Raw genomic sequence first — 24,989 nt, 5'->3', positions numbered from 1 at the left:
GTCTCCTAGTACAGTTTATCCTGACACCATAACAGAGGAAAAACGCCTGCAAATAATTGCTTTCTGTTTGGAGAGCTGGAGTCCTTTTATCACTTACATACACCTACTGGGAATTAACTGGCAGAGAAACAAAGACATCACGTCTTCTAGAAAAGCCTGCGCTTCAGTGATATGGTAAGTGGAAGAATGGCATCCACTTCATTTTTCCTTTTTAGTGCATTAACACCTGTACATGCAGTTATTAACACTCACGTTACAATCCCATAAAAATCCATTACTTTTAAAGACGTGGACTACGCTTTAGCTAGGAAAAGGAGCATGGTTCATCCTTCTGGATCAGTGAGTGGAAAGCACTTTTATTCTTAAACACGATCCAGGCACACACAGCACATCTTCTCCCTCCCATGCCAAAGTATATATCACAAAGAAAGGCAAACCAGCTTGAAGGTTACAACTAACTCGTGCTGCAAAAGTTTTTAAAGTCAAAGCAATCAACTCTAGAAGAACTGTGATGGTATCACAGGTTTTATTCTAAATCTTGCAATTTTTGCTATCTTTACTGTTGGCCGACTTCCTGATGCTGTAAGATTATATATTAAAAAAATCTCTACTTTCACAGAAAAGGAAAAGAGCATGTGTTCCTTGATGTCACCACCACCCAGAGAAACATGAAAAATGGCCTCCAGCTCTGAAAGCTCAAAAACCAGAGGACCAAGAGAACGAATCCATGCGTGACTACTTTAAAATCTCACGATTTTTCAAACCCCTCTCTTTTGTTTGTGGGGATCTGACTCATAATTTTCAGAAACAAACAGGAAGCACTGCAGACATCTCCAAGTATTTCCTCTCCCCACCCTCCCTTCCACCCACCCCCCTTGTCTTTTACTTAACTTCTGGACACTTTATTATTTCTTTTGCTACATCCGCAGTGAAATGTCACTGGCTCTACACCGGTTCCAGTGTGCTAAGGTACACAAGACCTTCTTTTGCCAAGATCAAAGGGAAAGGTGCCCTTCCTCCTGTTGACAGGGCAAAGTGAGGCTTTCACACAGCCTCTGCGCTAGCTGAGAAAGTGAAGCCCCTCCACCAAGCCTAAAGTATCACGTTGGCAGCCCTTCCCAGCAGCAAGTGAGGGCTCCCCGGTCGTTTTGCCCAAGGAAGCCTGGACCTTGGTGCTGGCAGGGGCAGAAGCCAGCCATCCAGGCGCTGGACATGACCCTCCCCACAGGGGAGTCTTGCCGAGTAGAACATGGAGCAGAGAAACAGGATGAAGAAGTGTTAGAAGGTAATGTGCCGGGAAATCTTTTTACCTTACTCGGTTTATTATAGTGCTTCCTTTCATTGTATACATGGGGAAAAAAAGAAAAATCATTTCCTCTTCTCCATTCACCACCAGGGCCTGTCACAATGGTGGGCAAGCAGCTGCTTAGAGCTGGCGGGCAGGAGGCATTGCAGAGGGAGGACCCCAGGGTCAGCTCCTCTGCACCCAGAGCAGAGCCCTGACTGCAACTTGCAAGGAACCACCAGGAGTTTTTGATGACCCTAAGTGTCCAAAACATGCCCTCAACCAACAGGCAGGTGGGGAAGGGGCAAAATCCAACATGTCGGAAAGGCCAGCAGTGGGACAGCACACTGACAGCTCCAGTGTCTCAGAGAGATGTGGCACAAAGGTGCAGGAGTCCTGCACCTGCTGGAACGAGCTGGGGAAAACAATAGTGGTGACAGGAGTAAAGAAAGGACTTGGTTTGAAGAAGACCATGCAGCTACCACAAGGAACTGGAGCAAGGTGAGAATGTGGCGGGTGATGGAGTAGTCATCATTACTTACTCTTGCATGACCAACACTCAGCCAGTATGGTGGGGACCATGGAGTCACGCAATGGAATGCTACCTGTTTCCTTTTTTGGAGATGTTGGTGCTCTCAGGCTACTCTTTTTTATTTTCTTGATGAAAAAAAAAAAAATAAATACAAAAAAATAAGTGGGATACATTCCAGCAGCCCTTCCCAGAAAGAAAATGTTCCACCTTTCAGGGTACTTTGTGTATTCCATTTCTTTATGTCAGTGTATGGTTTTAAATGCAATTACAGGCAAACCTGAGATCCTGAGGTTTGTATCCATGCCACCCTGGCTCCCATAATGACTTTGACTGTAGCAGCAGGGCTGCCCTGCTACTGGACAGTTTCCCTGGGAGGGGAACCTGAACACAAAAAAAAAAAAGGCATACCAAAATTCCCATCTAGTTTCAAGTTAAATAAACTAATTGGTGTACACAACTGCATTTTAAAAGTCCTGCTAAAGTCAGTCTAATATTGTGCAATAATATTCAGCACAGTAAAACTATTCTAACCTTTTCCTTATCACTCCACAACCCTCTCGGACACCTTATCACAAGAAGTTAACCCAATGCCTGGCACATGAAGATTAAAAACACACTCACTGCCTTAGTTATGATTCCCTATTCATTTGTGTATAGTAAATAATACTACTCGGCTATAAGCTGATCTGAAAAAATAGTACAGCACCCCACCCAAAAATCAGCTCCATTTTTATCACCTTTCCAGATTTTATTACATAATCAAAAAGCCAATCAACTATCTCTGTGGTGCAGCCTTGTGTATGGTTACATAGTTCCTTCTCCAAGTCAAACAGCACCACATTGTCTGGGGTAATCTCAACCACTCACATAAACAATTAGTCTGCTATATTTTGATTAACACTTCCGTTTAAGAGGACATTGAGAGATGCTTCAGCCTGAGTGGCAGAAGGTCTGGCCTCCTGGTAAAACAGGCATGCTCTTCTCAAGCTTTTTCTCCAGTCAGAAAACATAGCTACCAGCCTTGCCTCAAGTACCTCGCTGAAGCAGAGCTCTCTATTATTTTCTCATTTGACACATGGAAATAAACCACCATGCATTTAGGCGATGCCTGACACTTTTTTGAGTTATAAGACTCAGAGATCACATATTCAATAAAAGAACGAAGCTGACCCAAATGCAGGAAAGGACAAAGGTAAACACTGAGCTATTTCATTCATTTCATGTTACAACCTTTCAGAGTCTGACTGCCTCTAAGCAATAGTCAACTCCATTAGCACAAATCATCTACTAAATTGTTTAAGTATATGAACTCATATTGCTTAGAGAGTGCTAAGCAGCACTCATATAAACTGTTTGATAGTGAACAGTGACGTGCAGCCATGGATAAAAAATAGCTTAGAGAGTAAATGTATATCCACAGCCTCAGTGGTTTGAAAAACCATTCACCAAGGCAAAAGGAAGGATAATCCCTGATACCGCAGTTTACTCACATATAAATTCTTCCATCAGTATAGTGCCCTAAATAAGACATCAGAAGTTAACTGCTCTCCTGCGAACCATTAAGATATAAACAGATATTGGTTAAACCTAAACGGATGATCTTTCTTAGAAAAATGGAAAGCAAACAAGGATTTATTCCACTGCATTTGTATATGCTCCTTGCTACTCTGGCAACTTAAAAGGAGTACAAATTGTTCCCGTGCCTCACAATGTGCAGTTCATCTAGCTGGTCTGTAGCTTTGTGTTATTAGCAATTATGTGAATTGGAAGTGAGCGTGAGCCTTTGTTGTTTATTTTTTTCCCCTGATCTTCAATCTGAAGAGGTTTCAGAACATTTTTGTTTATTTTTACCTTTCAAGTTCAATTTTCTTTTTCTAGGAAATGAGCACTGAAAATAACTATTTGTTTGTATAGAAAGCTCTGTGTTTATACAAAAGAAAAGTTTGTATCCAACTTGTCATCCTGAAATTAGCAAAAGGTATCACAGCACTTCTGCTCAGCAAAGTTGTGCAGAAGTTCCTGCCAACTAAATTTGTACGCATTTTGTCATAGCTGTGGAGGAGACTTTTAAATGGCATTTGGATCAGATTCTCTGATGACTTACTCTGGCAACGCAGTGCCCAGAAATCACCTGACCAGCAAGTGCTCAGTTCACCACCTGCAAGGAACGGCACAAATATCCCACTTCTCCTCCTCTCGATGCATATTAGCAAAGGCGGCAGAAGTAAAATAAGACTTCCCAGCACCACCTAGCCATGCTGTCTGGCCCATTTGAAAGCAGTTGCTTCCACATTAGTGCTAAGATGAATAAGAAATCCAGACACAAAAATTCATCTGGCCGCTCAGGTTCCAGTTTAAGGCGGGAACACCATCTTCAGAATAAAAAGAGCCACTAGCTAGCTGGGGCAGTGTTGAAGTCCTGACCACTGCCTTTCCTTGGAGAGTTCAGCCTTTACAGAAAGTATCTCAAGTAATTTACGTCTACACCATTATAAAGAACCTCTCTGCTTCTTCCAGGCAATCCTCAGTCCCTTCACAAGCACTGTTTATCCTGAAAGATTCTACCTTCAATCTAGAGACGAGGTAGTGGTAGAGTATCCCAAGATAAACTTCTAATCTGGGAAAAGATCAGAGTGTCTCCTCCTTCCTGCAAAAACCAAAGCTCATTGGCATCCTAAGACTTAGAATTGCTTAATCTTTCAAACTACCCTAGAAGCAGAAACTGCATAATAAGATTGACTCTTCAGTGATGATAGATAATCATTTGTTATCTACTGTTTGAGTTGGGTGGACCCCTTACTGCTCAAATTTTCCCTTCAACTGACTAGGTATTTTCAGTCCTTTCAGGCTAAAGGGATAAAATACCTCTAGTTCTTCTATGACATCTGCTAAACCAAGATAATGTATGAAAAGCAGCTACTGAAAATATGCTTTCTTTCACCTGAGCTTGCTGGAAATGCTGCTCTTCATTCTTTGATCTGGACATGAACTTTAATCAGTTCCATCCAGATCTTTAATCCATGCACTTGTCACTACAAGCTAGACTATTATAACACATGTATATCAACTACATACGAAAAGGAGGTACAAAGTGCAACTGAGACTGAATTCTCCTTGATTCGTTATGTTCCTGCTCACATCCAGTCAACCCCTGAACTCATATGCTCTCCTGTAAAAATGTGTCTAAGAAATTTTCATGTTACCAAACAGGCTTGAACAAGCTTTTCCAGTCTAGTGTTTGATCTACTGCACAGTCCACATCACCCCAAAATATCTTTAAAATAGAGATTTGCTTTATATTGAAACAAAACAGCTTCTGAAGTATAAATCATATTCTCACCCACTCCTGTTTTAAGTTCCTCAAAGGCAATAGGAAATAGTGCCCTAATTTCCTTGAGTTTATGAAATTAGGCAGTTGAAGGTATGAGTCCTTAATGATCCTACCACACCCATCAGATAGTGGGCACACTGAGCTACTGCATCTTTTATAGAAGCCCACAGTCTCAAAGACTTAGCAAAATACTTTGAATTTAAAATTCTCCTTTGATCCATAAATGGCTCACTCTTGACTCTAAACCTGCAAAAATCATTCAGCACAGGCTCTTCTATTTCCAGAGCCCTTTGTTGCCTGACTTTACAAGTGCCAGGTGATTTTGTGAAATAAGTCATGACCATGTCAAAGGACAGTCATAACTATCAATTTTCCAGCAGAAAAAAAAATCCTAAGCTCTTCAACAACACACTCCATTGATGCCCCAACGAGATACTGTTGCACTGGGGATTTCTCTCTCTCTTATCTTGCAAACATCACATTGCACCCTCTTCCACATCCTGCTTATACTTCACCAAATGGTACTTTTTTCAGATCAGCTAAGATTCTTGCAGCCCCCCAATTTCAGTATTTTCAAAGCCATAGTACAATTTCCAAACTAATATAACCTCCTACATACTATCTTGTTTCTAAACTCCAAACTTGCCTGATGCAACCAGAAACCCTTGATCTTGCCATTATCAGTGGATGCTACACTTTAAGATGATTGCAAGAGCCAATTATCTCTCCAGATGCTCTCCTGGGAAAGCTTTTGGCTACTCTGAAGTCCATTCCAGGAACAATACGTTCTTCAAGTAGATGATTCAGGAGGTTTGCATCTTATTCAGGAGGTTTTGCACGTTATGAGAAGGAAAGAAAAAGCGATCTTTTTTTCAGCAGAGTCATTCCTTGAAATAATTCTTTGATCTTCTGCGTAAGGGTGCATCTGCAACTAGCCTTCAAAGAGACCTCATCTGGGTGAGGCACCAAAGTCACCCTGCTGCTCCCAGATCTGTGAACACCTGTAAAAGCACAGCCCTAATAATTCCTACAATCAAATGGCAAGTTGTTCTCAAGACACCTCAGCATAGTCCTGACTCTGTACTTCTTCCTTAGATAAATTACATTGAAAAGGTCTGAAATTTTAAGCACCAACAGGAGTTCCCTCCAAGTAGTTAAAAAATGTTATCATACTTTGTCACGTTCTAAACTTCTCTTTGTCTTCCCATTCCTGTTTCCGCATCAGGACACCTGATCTGCAAGATAAGTGATCTTCAAGTTCATTTCTTAAGTCAGGTCTCTGCTGAAGCTCGAACACAAAGCAATCCAAAGCTTTCCTCATCTATATTTTGTGGAAAAACAGATCAGGTCCAGAGCAAATATGGTTTTTGCCATCCCATTGACTCACTTTGCTGTTTGAGAGTGGATATATTGCCTGCTCATTTCCCAAACTTGTCCAGAGAGTTTTAATTGCTGCCTATAAAAGGTTTCACTTTCACCTGCAAATGATCGTTCAAAGTGCTCACTAGGAAATCTTTGTTTTCACTCCTTCTGATGCACCCAGTTTTTGGGTGTTTTTTTCAGATGGCATTTTTATTATTGCTTTAATTCTATTTGCAGGGCTTCCAGTTCTTGTATTAGAAGTCATAGCAATTCTTTCTGGTCTCTTTTGACGATGTAGGTTTTTAATGTGATTGCTTCTTGCATCATGGCTCCACAGGAACACCTATCATGAATTTCCATTTTTGGAAGTTGGATCCCTCTCATGATATCAGGTTATCATTAGTTACAAGTGATGTTATCAGTTCTGGAGACTTAAGGGCTGTTTCCACTATAAAGAAAAGTTTGAGATGGTGTAAGGCATTTTCTCAATCATTTATTCAGAAAGAATTTATAAATTCTTGGTTTTCTGGACATAGGAGAAATGAAACAGCAAGAGTTTCTTTGATTACAGTTTTCAGAGAGAACAGTGCTCAGTGGCACACTCATTTTTATTATCCTTGGGTCAACATACCAGGTTTTGTCTGGCTACAACAGGTTTTTGTCCTACATTCTCTGTACTTCTGTTCACTTAGGCCTTATAACTTGCCCAGTCGATGCTGAATTTCTTTATAAAAAGCTTCTTGGGTAACACTGCTCAGCTTTTACTTTTTACGACTTTAACAAGTATATGTGCTTAGGGTGGTGACTTCTATTGCTTCAGCTATCCGGTTGAAGAAAGGAGGACGGATTTTATCTCACATCTCCATTACAAATGAAGAACAAATAAATTACAAATAAGTAATTATACTTACCAGTGTCAATGAGGTTCCACCCAATGTATGAGCATGACAATAATGCCAGCATGCATAAAACTCTTCAGCACTTTGTTTTTGTAATGATAAACTTCATTCTGCATCTTTAGATATACACTTAAAAAACCCATGTTTGACACATGGAAACTTTAATAAGCTGGTTTTGTCACATCTGGTTTACTCCCAGGCTTACTATGAGATAAACCAATTCATGCAACTTAACATTGAACATATTACCAGATCAACATTTATAAAAACTGGCCCACAACTTGGAATATTTGGTTATATTCCACAACTCATCAATGACCTTGTGCAAATTGCTCCTCTATTTGAATCCTATCCTTTATTACAGTATTTCCCTTCAAACATACTTTAGATCTATGGTTGAAAACTCAAACCAGCATTGTCCCACTTCCAGCTCTACTGAAGTAAAATGATTCTATTAAAAGCAGCCTAAACACAGTAAGGAGTTTAATCTGCCACAGAAAGGAAATGGACCAGACAAAATGGTCCCACGGACCAGAGTTTGGCTCCACCAGCCTAATACAGAGTATTGCTTCAAATAAGGTGTCATAACAGAACTTTACATGGAATAGTTTTACTATATTCTATATATTACATGAGGAGGAATACAGTAATTGGTCCTTACATTCAGTGGCAGAAAAACCTGTCCAACTACAAAAGTTAATACAGACAAGACTTATTGCCTGCCAGATCCTGATCTTGTTTGTTTTTGTGAGAGAAGCCATTTCTCACAGAAACTGAGCAGACCTCTACCCCAAATCCGGCAGCTGTCCAGGGTCCATAGCAGTGCCCTCTCTTAAGAGCCAGATGCCTGCCACTGAACGGTTTCATGATCAAATCCTAATCTTTCTTTTATCACTCCTGAAGATCTAGCCAGGGAAGTAGAAATCTTAACTTGGATCCTCTTCAACAGGTTCTTTTAAAAAATTGCCTCATGACATATTTGCAGCTTAAGTCTACAAATTTGCAGTTGTAGAACCTACATCTCTGACCACCACTGGAAATAATGTCATAAAACTTTGTTAAATATTTTATATTCTTTTACTCAGAAAACGTAACCAAGAAAATGGCAAACTGTCACCTACAGCCTGACGCAAATACATTATTACCTCCTCCCCAACCAAAAAAAAAAAAAAAAAGAAATCCAGTAAATTTTCTGCATGTTACTTTGTACTTTTATAATTTAAAGGCATGGATTACTTTTTTTCTGTATTCTAATACTGTTTATAAATAGCATACTATGATGATTGCAACAATATGTAAGAATATCTACAAAAATACCTAAAAACCTGATCTGAAACCTGGACTTCCTGTATTCACTGAAATACTCAGCTTTACTGTTCTTACAGCAACACAGAAATCCAAAATATTACTTACATCAGTTTGATGATAAAGCTTGACTTACTAAGTTCTGTCTTCAACCTGAGAAGTGCTACAGACATTGCCCTGTGTAATGTAAAACCTCATTTTAGAACAATTAAATTCCACAAGTCTCTCCGCTTAGCCCTCACTTTTGAGCTCTCTGTGAAAAGTCAAGCCCAGTGGGCCATGTTTTTTCAAATTTGGAAGAGGAATGAAGCCTACGGACTAGCACCGTCATGTGTAGCAGAAAGCAAGGAGAGGACAGGGCATTCAGCTGAAATTGAGCCTGCCTTACGAAAAGACAATAGCTAAGTTGGAAATTGTCCAAGATATCAAAGTAATACCACTAACAGGCAGTTAACCTTAACTGCTCCTCTCAGTGCAGTTTGCTGGGGTTTTATTAAGTGATGGATTTATTTCTTTTATTTATTTTTTTTAACCTTTTTAGGTAGCTTCAAAATGTTTATTCTTTAATCGGAAGAATAGAACTTGCTTAGTAACACATTTGAACATTTTTCGCCACTCATAACTGCACAAGGATCTGCTTTTAGTGGTTTCAAACCTGATATCCAGTCTTCCCCAATACATTACTTTTGTTTCCTCTATGTATTGTTTCTGAACAATAAAAAAAAAATTAGCCAGTTTGAAAAGGTGACTGAGAATATTTTAGCACAGCACACTAATGTTTCAGTTACCTGGAACAACTGGGGAGCCCATCAGAAATCTAAGTCCAGCTAACTTTAAAATAAGATCAAAGTCATGCAAAACAAAAGCACTGTTTCCAGTCTCAAGCACTGAGCTACCATTAGTTAGCCACCCCACCTGCAAAGCATGTATTCTGATTTTAAGTTAGTGGAAGAAAATTACTACTCACCTCAGGGCACTTCTTACACACATTTTATTTGTGACCATTCCTGTTTTCCAGCTTTCCTCCACAACCATGAGGGAGAAGCTGCGGATATGCATAATTCATGGAGCTCTGGGAGTTGGGACTTTACGAATAATGTCAGGTACTGCCAGATTCAGGACAAAACTATAATGGTCACATTCAACTTAGCTGCCCTCTAAAGCTGCCTAGTTAAGTTTTCCACATCACAGTGCTCAAGATTATACAACTACACAAAATTCTACAGGCATCAGGATGTAGATGCACATTGGAGCCAGGCAAAATTCCCGACACTGAAATGAAACACGTCCTGCAGGTGTGTCTGGGGAGGCCTCGGTGGCTTGTGCCTGCTGCTCTTCCAGCTTTCATCCAAAGCACCCTAAAGAGACAAGTAAGCAGCTTGGCTGGCTTTGAGTCTGTGTTTGACCCATCTCTGCTCTGCACAGAGGAATACCAGCACAAGTTTACACTCAAAAGAGGAAAAACCCTAAGAACTGGGTTGTCCTCTTTCAACTGTGGGCAGTAGGTACAAAAATTTGGGGCTTACCATGAGTTTAAGCAGTTGTTTTCCCAATCTTATGACTGCTTTCAGCTGCCCTGCAACATCAATTAACTTGTGTGTGTCAAGTGCAGGGCAGAAGAAAAGGTTGTTTAAAATTTAAACAAGTCTCTCAAAGAAAATCAAGGTAAGAAGTCCAAGTGCTGGGTCATAACAACTTTCTGTATTTTGAAATTCATATGAAAAGCTTTGTTTCAGGGTTTGTTTGTTGATTTTTTAAATGATATTGATTTTTATCTGCCAGAGGTCAAAGAACAAAAACTTGATTACTGTTTTAATATTAATTCTTTGTACAGAGAAGAGCTGTAGTAAGCTGAACTTACAGTGTCAAATGATAAAAACCACACTTGCTATGCTCTCCTAGCTGCCTTCTACCAAGTAATTACAAGTCCATGCCATGTGACAGGAACAATCCAAAGGTGCATTCCAAATGAAGTATCCAAAATTTATTATATCAGAAGATTACCAAAGCACCACAATTCATTACATATAACCTTAGTTGTTACAAAAGCACTGGGCACCGCATGCACTTAGTAAGTCAGCCATACATTGCAAACAATAGTATGGGACCACACCGGTAAGAACTCCTGTGCTTTTACACAAAGAATTGCATAAGGTATCATGGGTAATCTTAAAACTGCTATTTCTTTCTGAGGAACTTTGTAACTCGGACATTCTCTTGGAGAAGGCAGTATTATTATGCATTTTCCTTAACACCACTGGAAACCCTGGGGAAAAATGTACCAAATATTCAACTGTTTGAGACCTCAGCACAGACCTCCACCATCTGAAACATCGAAGTAAACAGGAGCAGTGACAAGTTGATTTCTTCCATGTGGAGTAATTTGAAAAGAAATCAGACAGTTTGCCAGTACCTCATAGCTATTTTCTGTCAGAGGGGACTGCACATCTCTCAGCAACTGTCCATCATCTTCTGCTCCTCTTCATCCCTACTTCCCTTTGAACATGTACCACCTTTTAAACCACTCAAATCAGTTACTGCCCCACCACACACACTTACCTCTTTCCACACACCCTTGATCTGCTGATTTCTCTACCACCTCACCCAACATTCACTAACATATCCCTCTGCACCCATCTCCACCCTCTCCTCTTCGTCATCCCAGGACCAGCAAGGGAGCACTGAAAAGGACAAGGGAGACTGTTTTCTGCAACCTATAGCAACCCCATGCTCACTCGTCAGCCAGTGGCAAGGAAATCCTACTCAGGTGATGTGATGTACCCGTGAAGCGCAGGGCAGCTTCAGTGCAGGCAGCATCTCAAGTTGCCAAACTCCAAAACATTCTTACTAGCGCATAAGGATCTCCCAAACTAGAGGCACAGAAGGCCAGCAACTGAGCAACAGGAAGAGGGGAAAAAGCGCTCATGGGCATGGTTTGCAAAACTTGCCCAAAGTTTATAATGACACTTCACTTAACTTGCTAAGTCAAAAGGTAAACCTGAGAAGAACCAGCGCCGCAGGAGCTCAGGAAGGGGAGGCTTATTCCCACGTTTATCTCACAGAGAGAGCCCCACGCAGCCCAGCCTGGTCAATGCTTTAGGGTCCTCTTTCCTTTATTATTAAGCAATAAGTAAGAATCACTTTAAAATAGCATGCTTTTGGGCAATGCTTTGTTTCTATTCAACAGCAATCAATAAAATGCAAACAAATGAGCATGAGAGGTAGACAGAGACAGAGGCATTGAAAGACAGTTGGAAAAACAGCACTAAAGCAACAGGACTACTCCTGACAGTCTTATAGCTACCACAGCCAAAATAGTCCCTCAAAACCTCAAGCGATTTCCTTGTTTAACTCTGTTTCCAAGTTTGCAATCAAAACCATTAGTTTGCTAGAATGTAATTTCTTGGTTTAAGTTTGTTTCATGCTTGAAGTGAACTGAGGTAGTAATTACTTTTACTTCTCCAGAGAGAGGGAGCACAAAGCGGTTGAACAATTGAAGCTTTCCTGTGCCCCCCCGGGAAAGGAAGCTGGAAATCCTGGGAACTGGGACTCAGCTCCCACACAGTTGCAGGTAAGGATGGGGCCTCTTGGTGCCCAGTGCCAGCAGACAGCAGAAGTTGCCCAAAAAGCAGTCCAGAAAGTCAGGGTTTAGTATCGCTATAAACAGCTGAAACCAGAACCTATGTCAGCAAGTGTCTACACATCTACACAGCAGTGGAATTACTGATTGAAGTAATTAGGTGGAATCAGATTTACAAATAACAAATGAAGGTTTAAAATAATCAGTCATAAGGGAGCTTATGTCCTTAATATAATTAAAATATGCATCTCCGAGTAAGTGACAAAACAGCACAGACAAGGAAAAAAGCAAAATCCTGAACTACCATTCATGTTCCTTTCTCCACTCTTTCCATAAATATCCCTAATCAAGTATATCAAAGTCACATGAACTTCACCAGTCTCCCTTTAGTACAAGAAGTAACAGACCTTTCAAAGCAAGCAGAAACCAGACTTTCAAGAGCATTAAATACATGTGCAGAGGACAGGGCTTTGTGCTATTGGCCAACAAACAGGCTCTGGCTTCAGCCAAGCAGCAGCAGCCTGCACCATTAACAGTGAAGGGCAGCAGGCTTCAAACACGTCGCCGTGCAGTAAAACACTCGACTGAGCAAAGGTTCACGCACTTCTTAGGAGATAATGTTCCGAGCTGGGGAAGTCAAAGACTGATCTGACTCTTTTTTCCATGGCACTTTTAAAATATAGGATAAACTTGATTTCTAGTGAGCCTGAGAACCACGTAAAGGCTGTTTAGTTAATTCCCTCATTATGTAAAAGGAAGTTAAATCAGACTCAAAGTCACGCAAGTTAAACAACCTCCCATCTCTTTCCTGACTACTCCCCACATTACCCATAGCCCAGCTGAGAACTACAGAAATTGTAATGGCCACATCACTTGTCTCAATTCAAAATTGGAATCCTCTCTCATTTCCACTACTACCACACAAGTTAGGGATAAACCCACTTTTACATTAAATCAATTGTTTCTTTCCCTAACGCCAATTTTCTCTCTACTTCTGTTTGATAATGAGCTCTTTGAACCAATGATATTACATTTTAGTGCACAGTCTCATAAATCATAATTCCATAATTAATTCTAATCCTATACTCCTTCACATCCAAGCTGTGCTCTGTATGCGAGTAAAACTTCTGAAACAAACCAATCCCCTCCGAGGCTCATTACTTGCCACATTCTCATAAGGGTGCTTTGTGGAAAGCTTTGCCTCATTGTTTATTTAAAGACAGCACTGTTGTTAGAATACTTGCAACAAGCATCAAAATAAGGTCGCTATAAATGGCAAAGCTGGAGCTGTGCCTAATTGCTAATGAGAGTGGATAATCACAGAGGATACAAGCTTTGATATATGTATTAAGTTGCAAGGTGTGCAAGATGCAGTTGTATTTCTATGTCTACATATCTGCTTATGTGGCATTTATTCTAAGATCAATGAAGGTATTTAATAATGCATATAATATAGCTTATGCTTATGAAAGTTATCACAGAAAAGAAATACACCATATAGCTGAGAAGTGTACATTAGCATACATTCAAAGTAGCTGCAAAATTCAGGCCAGTGTTTCTGCATTAGGAAGCCAACCAAGAAAACATAGTTCTGAAAATGCTAATCCTACAGTATTTAAAAACAAAAGAAAGAACCACGGAATCAAAACTGTCAAATCTCATTGGCACTGTCAGTCCAGAGGATAAAGTACCTAAGTAATAAAACATACAAGTACTTTTGCCCACAGGACAGCTGAAGTTCATCTTCTCTTCCCTCTTCTAGGTATTATTTGATTCTATAGGTCTCAGAATTAAGTTACGAGTAATTTTAGTTACGCCACTCTCACTTTCTTCAGGCTTTTTATTCTTTCTGACTAATTAGGTTTTTTCATCTGGCACAAGAAAGAAAAATTTGCTATTAAGTAAAGTACACATACTCTGTTCCTTAACCATAGCTTACATTTTCAGACAGTAGGAGGGAAGGGTAAAAAGAATAAGCACACTGATGAATATGCTACATTGGTGTGTTGTAAGCACCATCAGTCACTATACCTTTTTTCTCAGCACCATTCCTAAGGCCACCAAGATGACATTTTAGCCTTTGCTGTATTTGGAATGTTTTGATTTATACTGTTCCATATGCACTTTCTACTTAATCCTGTCTCTTCACAAAGTATGACTGATTCAATCTGTGTGTGAAGTCAAATAAGACAAGTAATGCACAAAAGCCCAGAGAAGAAGCCTGAATAAAACTGTGATACTCATTTCAGATCAGAAAGTTCTGGCAAGCACTTCCTCAAATTAACAGAAGTTGTTCAAGAAAAATCAACATTAAACTCGAGAAAACTAGTCCAAATACTCCACAACACACTTTTTGCTGCTAATTACAAAGAAGTCTCAGCATCCCTCGTCATCCACAGTCATATATTACCTAGCAGGCAGCTCCTGCTGCATGCTCCATTAATTATGTTCCATGAGGTTTCACACTGCTATGGCACAGAAGCGTATTTATGGAGGTTAGATAGGAATGCAGCTACTGATGGTGACTAACAGGCCTATTGTCAAATTTTCCTACAGCTGATGCTGGCTATTGTCATTACTTACTTTTTGTTCTGCCTCTCTAACTGAGAATACTTTTCTGCCCCTCACTGTACCAACTGGTGATTAATAGCAGCTCCAATTCCCAGCATGAATCGTTGCTAACATTCACGGCCAAAATATTGGGGAAGGTGGTCCTGAGGTTCAGACACTGGTCCAGGACAACTTAAGATACCTGGGTTCATTGCCTAGCTCTGCCGCATACCTCCTTTGGGACATAAAGTCTCCAACTGTGCAGAAGCTAAAACACACTAAAAGCTCAAAAATCAGGGGGGAAAACACCCACATTATTACCACAGTTCAATAATCCAGTACCAAATATATCTTGAAATAGCAGAAAGCCACCCATAGATGTAAATTCCTTTTCCCCAACTTTTCCTTTTCTGTACTAAATTGAAAGACCATCAGTTTATGCATTCAGAAGCATACTCCTTTTTGAAAAAAAAAGGGGGGGGGGGGGGAGTGGAAAGGGGAGCCCAGAGAGCCCTGAGATTGGAAACGCCAGATTACACATCATCAGATGGATACAGGAGGAAGAATTCGGAGCAGTGCTGCCTGACTTCCCTGCCGCTGCACTCATCCCACGCTACAGTGCTAACCCCAGATGCGGAAGAGAGGTTCAATTTCCTCTTCTGACTAAGAGGGATCAAATCTGAAAGCAGAGCTCTCATGCTCACATCCAACAACTATTTATAGTAAAGAAGCAGTCTGGAGACAAGGACAGGAGCACTGGTTTCTTCCAGCTCCAAGAAGTGCCCCAACCTTTTGGGTCCCATTTACACAATCTCATGGTTCCAGTGATTCTTAAACCCTTTTTGTAGAAGGTGTGGAAAGGCACTCCTGCCTTCACCTAGCACCACTCAGCACCCTCACCTGGACACAGGGCCAAGAGGCACAGATCCCCCATGTCCTAAACAAGAAGGTTAGGACCTCCTAAACTGCTCTAGAGGAAGATTTCCATGCTCAAGGCTATAGTAGGTACTAAACTGACCCTACACTTGATCTCAATAGCCCAGCTGTATCTTTTTCCAGGTTCTAAATTTCCTGGGAAAACTGAGCGTGTGAAAATGTCTACATCAGCAAGTGAGCAAAAAATATTCTAAAACTCATGAAACAGCCTTTGCTTAGAAATCTCCCTCAAAACTAATCTGTTGAGCTGGTTCTTCAAGGAGTAAGGTCAGCTGACGTGACAGACCTCCCCCACTTGGAGAGGTGCTATGAACTTTTTTATCTTATTTATAGAATGGCCTCACTCACACTTTGTTTAAGAAACAATTAGCCTTTGACAGCTTAAAATAAACAGGACTCTCTCCCTGCTGCATTTTGACCTGAGCTGCATTTTGAGTTCTTGCATGAAACTATCTGATGGACTCAATAGTGTAAGTGACAAGATAGCACTTTCAAAACCCTGAGCAACAGAACAAGGACCCACGTTAAGTCAAATTAAGTGAGCCAGCAATCATTCCCGCTCCTAAACCATTTTGTCATTACCAACAAGAGGCACCTCTGGAAGACAAGGCCACCTCTTGTCAGGTGTTTGCAAATGGAGGACCTGCAGGAACACAGGAGATGCAGGAGTACAGCAACGGCTGAATGCCAAATGTGCAGCCGGGCAAACTTTTTCCCTGAATGTACAGCTGCTTTTCTGCCTCATGCATTGCTGCAACCAGTCCAAAGGCAGTAATTGCAATAGCTGGCACAGATAACGTGACTTGGCACCACAACTTTCAATTTCAGTCCAAACTCTTGTACCACCAGCAGAGGGGTCAGCATTCCCATCTAGTAGACATGAGAGTTTTCCACTTCACTTTTCCTTTAAGGCCTTAATTCAGGTTCTCTACTCCAGCTTCCTGGCTCTGCAGCTGCCTTTACCATGCCAGGGAGCAGGGCACAAAAACAGCTGTACTGAAAAGCTAACAGAGGTATATCAGCGTTCTTGAACTCCTGGTCTGCCAAAGGAGAAACACACAGGAGTCCTGTCTCACCCCAAGTGGTTTTCTTAGGCTGGGTTAGCCGGCCAAAGGAGATCCTGGGTAGCCTCAATTCAGGTGTTGGCTTGAGTCCAATTACTTCTTCTGGTAAAGAGTTCCCATGTGCCTTAGGCAAGCTTTGGTCTTGGCTTCCCATCTATAGAACCAGGGGTAAACGTCCTGCCTTAACTCCAAGGGATGAGGGGAAGATCAGCAGTCTGAAGACTGCAACACAGGAATGCCAACATGCATTCAAGTGACACACAGTTGTATGAGTACCAGTCACAACAGAAACGTCTATGACTGTAGATGAGCAGGTGTTCTCAGAAATGAAGAACACTTCTCAACACAATGAAAAGTGGAAAGCATGGCAAATTTAGCTTCCCCCAGATAACAGAACACAGCAATGAGACAGAACAACAAAACCAAACAATTCATCAATAAATTATGCCAACAAAAAAGAAACACTGGGCTTACAAGAACAAGAAGCAATACCCAATGATTAAGAGTTGCAGAAAGCAAACATTTTCAGACAGGATTTAAAATTACAAGAGTCAGCGAAACAAAAAGAGATGTGAGACAAAATAGAATGGCAGATAGAGAAGGCACAAAATCAACAGAGGAAGAAACCACAGAAGAACACTTGTCAACAGACAAAATAAGTGAATGGCAAGGATAGGAAGTAATAATAAGATAAAAAAAAAAGGGATCTTGAACACCAGCTCTTTTCCAATAAAAGTACCACATCAAGTAACTTAATTCATTGTTGGCAACTTAATATTGCCCTTTTTCTTCGCTCTACAGTCCCTCACTGAAGAGATCTCAGGGCACAGGGAGCCTAACATGACATACAGGAGTGATACCCAGGCACATGTTAATTAGCAGCAGATCAGCCTTAGCAAGTTCAACTGTTATTCTGAGGGTTTCAAACGACACTGATATTTAAATAGAGTTTGAGCTGCCTTGTCAATGGGATGACTACAATTCATGCAGTACAGATGTTTCCATTGAGAAAGGTTTAAGGATGTGCTTACTTCAGACATGCCACCAACTCACTGAATCTACTGCTACTCTGCTAGGAACATCAGAAGGAACCACTGCACCCTCAGGATGTATCACTACAACTAAACTGCATGGTAATTTAACGAAAGATATCAATGTATTCCTATCATTATTCACTATGGTTTTCTGTCGTGGATTCCAAAAAGGTGATTTAAAGCTGTCAAGGTTAATAAAAAAAACTCAAGCAAGCTGGAGTAGTTCAGTAAAGCAGCCACAGCTGAACTACATCTCTTCACTCTGCAAAGAGATGGAAAAGCTTGCAGAAGCAGCACCCCCAAAATATCAGGTTATAAATATCTGATCGTTAACCATTACAGGTAAAGACTTCAGTCAAATGCAAACTAGAAGCAAATGGATGGACATTTAATGAGCTGATTACGGCAATGAGCAAGAAAGCAAAGCTTTTGTCCTTCACTCTTCATCAAAAACGTCATCACAGACGTGCAATAAAATTAAGCACGCATATACATGCACCCCCCAAAAAAAAAGAAACACTGAAGTCTCTGGCTACAAATAATGACTATATAAATGCATTTGGGCGCAGCACAGGGTTCCTTGTACAGAGCGGGTCCTGGCGTTTGGGTACTCCGGTTCTGGCTGGCCCGGAGGTGCAGCCCCGGCAGAAGCCGAGCGGGGAACGCGGCCGGACCCACGCGGGGCACCGCCACCCGCCCAGCACCGCAGCCCCGGGCCTGTGCGAGAACTTCTCTCTCTTTCCTCCCCGCTCATCACTTCCTACTTTCTTTCCCCCTCTCCGCCGCCGAGGTGGCGGCGGCAGCGCGCTGCCGGCCGCTTCCTGTGCTGCAGCCGGCGCTGCCCGCGGGTCCCCGCCACCCCTTATCGGGCACGGCCCCTCCCGGCCCCTCACACTCACCCCAGCGTGCTGATGAACCCGTTGACAGAGCCCTCCGCGTACAGGGACACGATGTCCCCGATGTACAGAAAGCTGGACATTTTCTCAGACATTTTGGCTCATTTTTTAGCTGGATTTCGCACTCCTCCCCTTTAAAAAAATAAAAGAAATAAAAATAAAACAAAACAAACTAAAACCGATCCAGATGCAGACGAGGCGCTGCGGCGGGGCGCGGTCGTGCTGGGCGCTCAGCGCGGCCCCGCTGGCTCTGCGGGGCGGCGGGCGCGGGGGGACATGAGCGCGGCTCCGCTGCCCTCCGCGGACCGCCACGGCTCGGCCCGGCCGCCGCGCCGCCTCCTGCGCCTCCGCCCCCCGCGGCCGCCCGCCTCCGCCTCCCGGGACCGCCCCGCCGCGGACACCGCGGGCAGGGGGTCGGGACCCCCCGAAGCGGGGCAGCGCTGCCCGCACGGGTCAGGCTGCCTTTGCGAGAGGGAAGCAGCGGGATGGGGGCGCAAAGCGGGGACCCCCCGGCGGTGGAGGGGGTGGTTGAGTGTCCCTTCCCCCTTGCCACCGACTCTACCGAGAGGGCACAATGGCCCTGGGCTTAATGACCAGCCCCTGTCTCCCTCTGGTTTATGGCTTACAAACTTGTAGCAACCACCACTCCTTTATTTATTTATTTTTTTATTAAATCGGAAGCTAACCGTGCTGCAACCCTGTGCAGGAATTCCCACAGCGCACATTCCCATAAGAAAATCGTCACTCATTCAACAAAAAAATCACCTTCGAACTAGAAGATTGTACACTCTGGAAGTTTTCTGCTGAGGAAAAACAGGACACCGCAGCCTCAGCACGCTCCCCAGAGTGGGGGGCTTCCAGCACTGCCCCCTCCCCCACAGCAAGGATAAGGTCCTGCAGCCAAAAAAGCACTACCTAAGCCCGCAGCTTCAGTGGCCAATGGGGCTCACACGGGGCCGTGCAAATCCACATCGTGTCAGATCCCCGCCTAGAAATGAGTACCAGCTCCCTGACATCCAGTCAGTGGCTGGAAGTGTTTAGTTCAAAGGAAAGGCTATCGCCGGTGCAGGATTCTTGTTCTTAAAACCACCGTGCATTCTTTAAACACAAAGGTGATTCCCATCAACAGTTTCAAGAATCAAAGTATTTGTACTTTTTCTGATTTTCAGCTGTATTTCACCTCCCTGAGACAACTATCCTAGTTACAGGCAAACTCAGACTATTGGTGGTTACCCAGTGTATTTTTCCAACAGGTTGTTTGGATTTAAAATAAAGAAACAACAGCTCACCCAAGTCTAAGAGCCTGATCAATACTAACTCTCAAACAGTAAGAATATTTATCTGGTTGCAGGAATGTGCAGAGTGCTTGAAGCGAGTAACAAGCTGAGGAGTTCACGCTTGCATTTAATTTCGCACATTTACAGATTCCAGCCTTATCTCACTTCTTCTGAGCATAAATTCTTGACATGAGAAGTGCTGTGTCTTCAAAATAATAATAATTAAAAAAAGTTTTACCATATAGATGTACATTAAAAAAAAGCAGCCTGTTATGCCATTCTAGAGTTCCCTCTTTTGCTCTTTTATAGTGAATATTTTGGATGTCACCCTTTTTTTGTACCTACCAGGATACAAACACACCACCAAAGATCTGCACTTGCATTCTGCACATGCGCACACGCAGCCCCTAGATCTGACACTTGACCAAATTCTTCCACTTCAGTCTCCTGGAGTAACCACAGAATTGTTAGAACGTTTCTGGAAATGACATGTGAAGAGTGCAGGTACCAGAGCCCTTGTTCTGGAACCTTCCCTGCACAGAAAGCCAATTATGAGGTGCTTCATACTGCCCAAGACACATGTATTCAATCCCAAAGTTGGACTAAATTAAAACCTACCGGAATTAGAAATCAAAAGTCAGTGCAGCATAAGGCACCAAAGGGTGAGAGAAACGAATGCTCCCTGCCGACATGCTGACCAAAGTGAAGAGCACTGACCTGGAGCCCTCCCCAGCACCACCACAGAAGGGTCAGGCATTTTTATTCCATGAAAACCTGGTTCTGGACAGTTTGGACCTGGTGCTGAGCAGCAAAGGCTTTACAATGCATTGACAATATCCTTCACCCTCCTGACCCTGTTTATCTCAGCTGTTTTGTACCAGGCTTTAATGGCCTAATTAAGATACTTTAGCCACAGAGGTTTCGTGTTTCCCAGAAGTAAATGAAACTCTGGCATGCCTTAGATCAGTGGAGTTTTCCTGAGGATGGACTTCAGAACTTGGCCCAGCAGCAAGTTTGCCTGTCCTTCGTATGCCTGGGAGCAAATCCCCATTTGGGACTATTCCCAGCTGGGAAGGTTCAACTCTGTTGCCTAAACATAGGTTACTGGGGCCATTTGAAGTGTCCTTTGATACCAGAGACATTCCTGTAGGCTGTCAGCAGCGAAGACAGACTGCCATGCCCTTGACAGCACTGCCTGCATGTGGGCAACTGAAAGGGGCCTCCGTGTTTTAGCATTACAAGAAGGTTAATTCAGGTCACTTTAGAAAATATTTAGCATTTGCTTGCTGTGGCAAAGCTTGAACTGATAGGAGCCCTACACTTGCAGTTGTCTTTGACTCTTTCTCCCCTCAAGGAAATCAAGGCACTGGCTGCATTCTCCTTCACTTCTAGGCTTGTTCATCTTGGCTCAGGCTGGAGCATGCCAGCAGCTGAAAGCTGTTACCACCTCATAGCTCTCTAGCGATATATATGAAATGAACCGGAAATCTGAATCCAGTTCTGAGCAGCAGTGGCTATTAACTAGAAATAAGTCACATGAAATCAGCATCTTTGGCAAAAAAAAAGTGAAGGTCAAACCCCAAGGAGTCAAGTTTTTAAGCAAATGCTTCATTTTAAATCCGCCTCACTGAAACAGTCCAACAGTCTCATTGAAGTTACCAGATTATTTGTACACTGAAAATAAGGAAGCACTTACTCGCTATTGTAGACCAGGTCTTAAACTGGTACAAAGATCACACTGAAAAAGCAGATCAGAACCACGTTGCTGATCCCTCTCCTTGCAGACAGAAAACTTAAGCAGTGACAAATGCTCCTCTAGCATTTTTAACAAGCATTAACCCTCTTCTATTAAAAATAATCATCATGCCTCTCTGAGTGCTCGTTTTATGAAGATAGTATCTGAAAAAATTTAATTAAAATGAAAGAGATTTTGTCATAACAAGCCTACGTAGAAAAAAATAAAGCATGGTCAGAGATGGTAATGGAATATTGTTTCATTTATCGGAGCAGAAATAAACCAAATGGTTGATAAATATGGATATTTTTACTACAGTTTTTAACCTTGCAATTAGCTGCAGGGTGAAGGGGAGGCTGCTTAGTCAATAACTGGAATATGTTTTCCATCAGTAATCTCTGGTAATCTTTTGCTCCAAAGCTAGGAACACAGGCTTTGCCATGAAACAGAACCCAGATGCAAAATTCATCAGCTAGTGCTGACAGACTGCCCCAGTGCACATATTACTCTGTACGTTGTAAAAGTGAAGCACTGTTTCTTACTCAACTTTTGTTTCCAGTCTATCATTTATTTTCAGGGAATAAAATATTTCTAGTGATGCTTGCAGTGACATTCTAAAATTAGATCTCTATATAAAAGTATTTGCTAGTATTTTAATACAAGAAACTTTTACCATGATCTCTACATCCTAGATTTTGATGTTCATTCCAGTGCTGAGGGACAGAAGAGAAGCAATTCATCCAGAGAGGTCAATAGAAACAACCTAATGCTGCACTGAGCATCCTGTTGAGATGTGAAAATATACAATATTAGCATGACCTCAGACTCTAAAAAACTCACCAAGTAAATAGGCCAATGTCGTCGTATTCTTGCTCCTTTTCCACCCCTCCCTTCTTAGGAAGATGTCTGAAATTCCTGCTCATCTTGTCTAAACAGGGAAGGCTCCTGACAGAAGATGAGTTCTTTATGGATTTGAAAATTGTCTGACTGGAAAGACTTTAATCCCAACACCTACACAACCTACCTCTGGTATGAAGTTACAGATATATAGGCCACTTCAGCAGAAGCAAGCCGGATTGCTTAGAGGCTTATACAACAGGCAGCATTGATGTTTGTTTTCACAAAAGCAGAGGATAGTGCTTTTCAGCTGCAGGGGAAAGAGCGAAAGAGAAGAATGCCTTTAACTGTTTTAATACAATAGATATAGATGGGACCAGGCCAAAACCCAAGCAGGCGTCCCAGAGCTTTAGCATGCAAGTATATGAAAGTTTGAATGCAAAGCCTTGGTTTGTTCCTCATCTTTCTAATGGGAGAAAAAAAGAAACACAAAAAGAAGAGAGATCAGACTATTCCAGACATTCTGATATTTAAAAATTCAACTCTGATTTTAAAGCCCATCTGTAGCTGGAATATTTTTAATATACTTAAGCAATGCACAACTAAGAAGCTAACTTGAGGAAGGCCTGCCTTTTAAAGGCACCTAACGAAGTTTCACACACAAGCTGGAGACGTCCATTACCTTGTGGATATTAGTATTTGAGACAGCCTAGCTGTTCCTTGAGCACAACGGCATTTCAAAACACTTGGATGTATAAAAGGTGGCGTTACTTGGCCTGCAAGTTGGATCAGAGCATGCCAGAACAGCTTATTTTGACAATACCCGCACACAAGAATTGATTTATTGCTGGTAGTGCTTTGTTTTATTTTGCCTATAGCAAACGTCAGAGTACTAGATGATTTCTTGATAGATAGCTAGCTGTGGGGACTCATTTTGCCTTTTTCTCCTCGTGGGAGTTAACTCTTTGCTGATGTTGTTTTAAACAATACTTTGGTATTGATGCCATACAAAATATTAAGCATCTGGTTAAAAGGAAAAGCAGAATACCCTGGAGAAAAAGAGGCCTGACAGAGATAAATGTTATTTAGTAACATAATAAGACAGGAGTGTAGTGAATCATACAAAATATGTGTCATTATTTGATTGAGAATGAGAAAACCACAATATGGAGCACTCAGTGCTGGCCTACCTACTTTATTCAACGTGGCTTAGTAAGAACAAGAAATTCTAGCTAAATGTGTGACACCCAGTTTTATAAAGGAATTTCTGTTAGAGGGAAACATTTCTCAACATCAGAGGTGGCCCTGAAAGTGAACCACTCTCACAAGTGACCTTTAGGGGAGTTTCCACTAGGGCATGGGTATGAGCTTTGCATCCTCACTACCCTAGCATACTTGCTCATGGTACATGCATGCATGGACAGCGACTGGCTGACTTGCTACATTTGAAATTTAAGAGCAAATATATGTACTAATTCAAGTATTTAAGTAATCACTGGTTTGCTGCAACATTCTCTTGAAAGAAACAAACAGAAATAATGAAAACTGAATACATTTATGAATCAATTATTTAAGTAAAAGAAGTTTAGATTACAGAGGAAGCCTGGATGCCCTTCAAACTGTGGCACAATACGACAGCTATGTAAATAAACTTCGGAGAGCAGCTCCAAGCCATTCAAGTGCAGATATTTTTCCTTGTGGTACATTCGAGCCTTCTGAAATAAATTTCCAACTGTTCAATGACCAAAGTTGTTCATTCAAAGAGCCAAATACAAAAACTCGACCAAAGCAGAAAGTACAATGTGCCCTTCTTTGACAACATCTATATAGAAAGGATGCTTTATTTAGAGGATTCAGGAAGTTGAAGCGTTGCTTTCTATCAACGTGCAACCACAGAGCAAGCATCAGGAAGCGCACAAAAATGGACTTACTATTCCTACGTGGAACAAGTGCCAACAGTTACACCAAGTTTGCTTTCAACCTTGCAGAGCTCACTGCCAGTCCCCACAGACTTGTTAATCAGGCAGTGTCTCCTAGGGTTTCTTTTCTGCTTGGCTGCCTAAAAGTGAAGCTTTTCCCAACAAAATAGAGATACACACACATACCTTGTTTGAATTTCTCTTTTGCGGGCTGTCATGAGACTTCAGAAGGTTCAAACCTGAGAACACAGGAAAAAAGTGAATCATGTTCACATGAGGACATAAAAGAAAAAAAAGTAGTCCTAGCACACTCCTAACCATGACCTATGCAGCAGCAGAAGCATCAGTGGACCTACAGGTATGGTGACTGTAACTACAAACCAATTGTGCTTTATGAATACCATATTACCAGCTGATCCTATGGCAGTAGTTACAGTGTGGATACAG

General features: G+C 41.9%; 1 protein-coding gene across 4 annotated transcripts in view; it reads right to left on the bottom strand.

Annotated features, from left to right (window-relative positions):
• ITPR2 (inositol 1,4,5-trisphosphate receptor type 2) overlaps positions 1-24,781 on the bottom strand; it is a 264,777-nt gene extending 239,996 nt beyond the window's left edge. For 2 of the 4 annotated variants that reach the window (XM_030477953.1, XM_030477954.1), the window contains exon 1: positions 18,778-19,117. In XM_030477953.1, the coding sequence (XP_030333813.1) occupies positions 18,778-18,869 (92 nt within the window). In that variant the 5' untranslated portion in view covers positions 18,870-19,117. Of the gene's footprint in view, positions 1-18,777; positions 19,118-24,728 lie in introns of those variants that run through there. The other 2 variants (XM_030477958.1, XM_030477957.1) reach the window with 2 other exon arrangements.
• Positions 24,782-24,989: the final 208 nt, after the last annotated feature.

This window comes from Strigops habroptila, chromosome 3 (genome assembly GCF_004027225.2).
Source record: "Strigops habroptila isolate Jane chromosome 3, bStrHab1.2.pri, whole genome shotgun sequence".
NCBI classification, from domain to species: Eukaryota; Metazoa; Chordata; class Aves; order Psittaciformes; family Psittacidae; genus Strigops; species Strigops habroptila.
The sequence above is the reverse complement of the archived record's forward strand: the minus strand, read 5'-3'. Positions and strand labels throughout refer to the sequence as shown.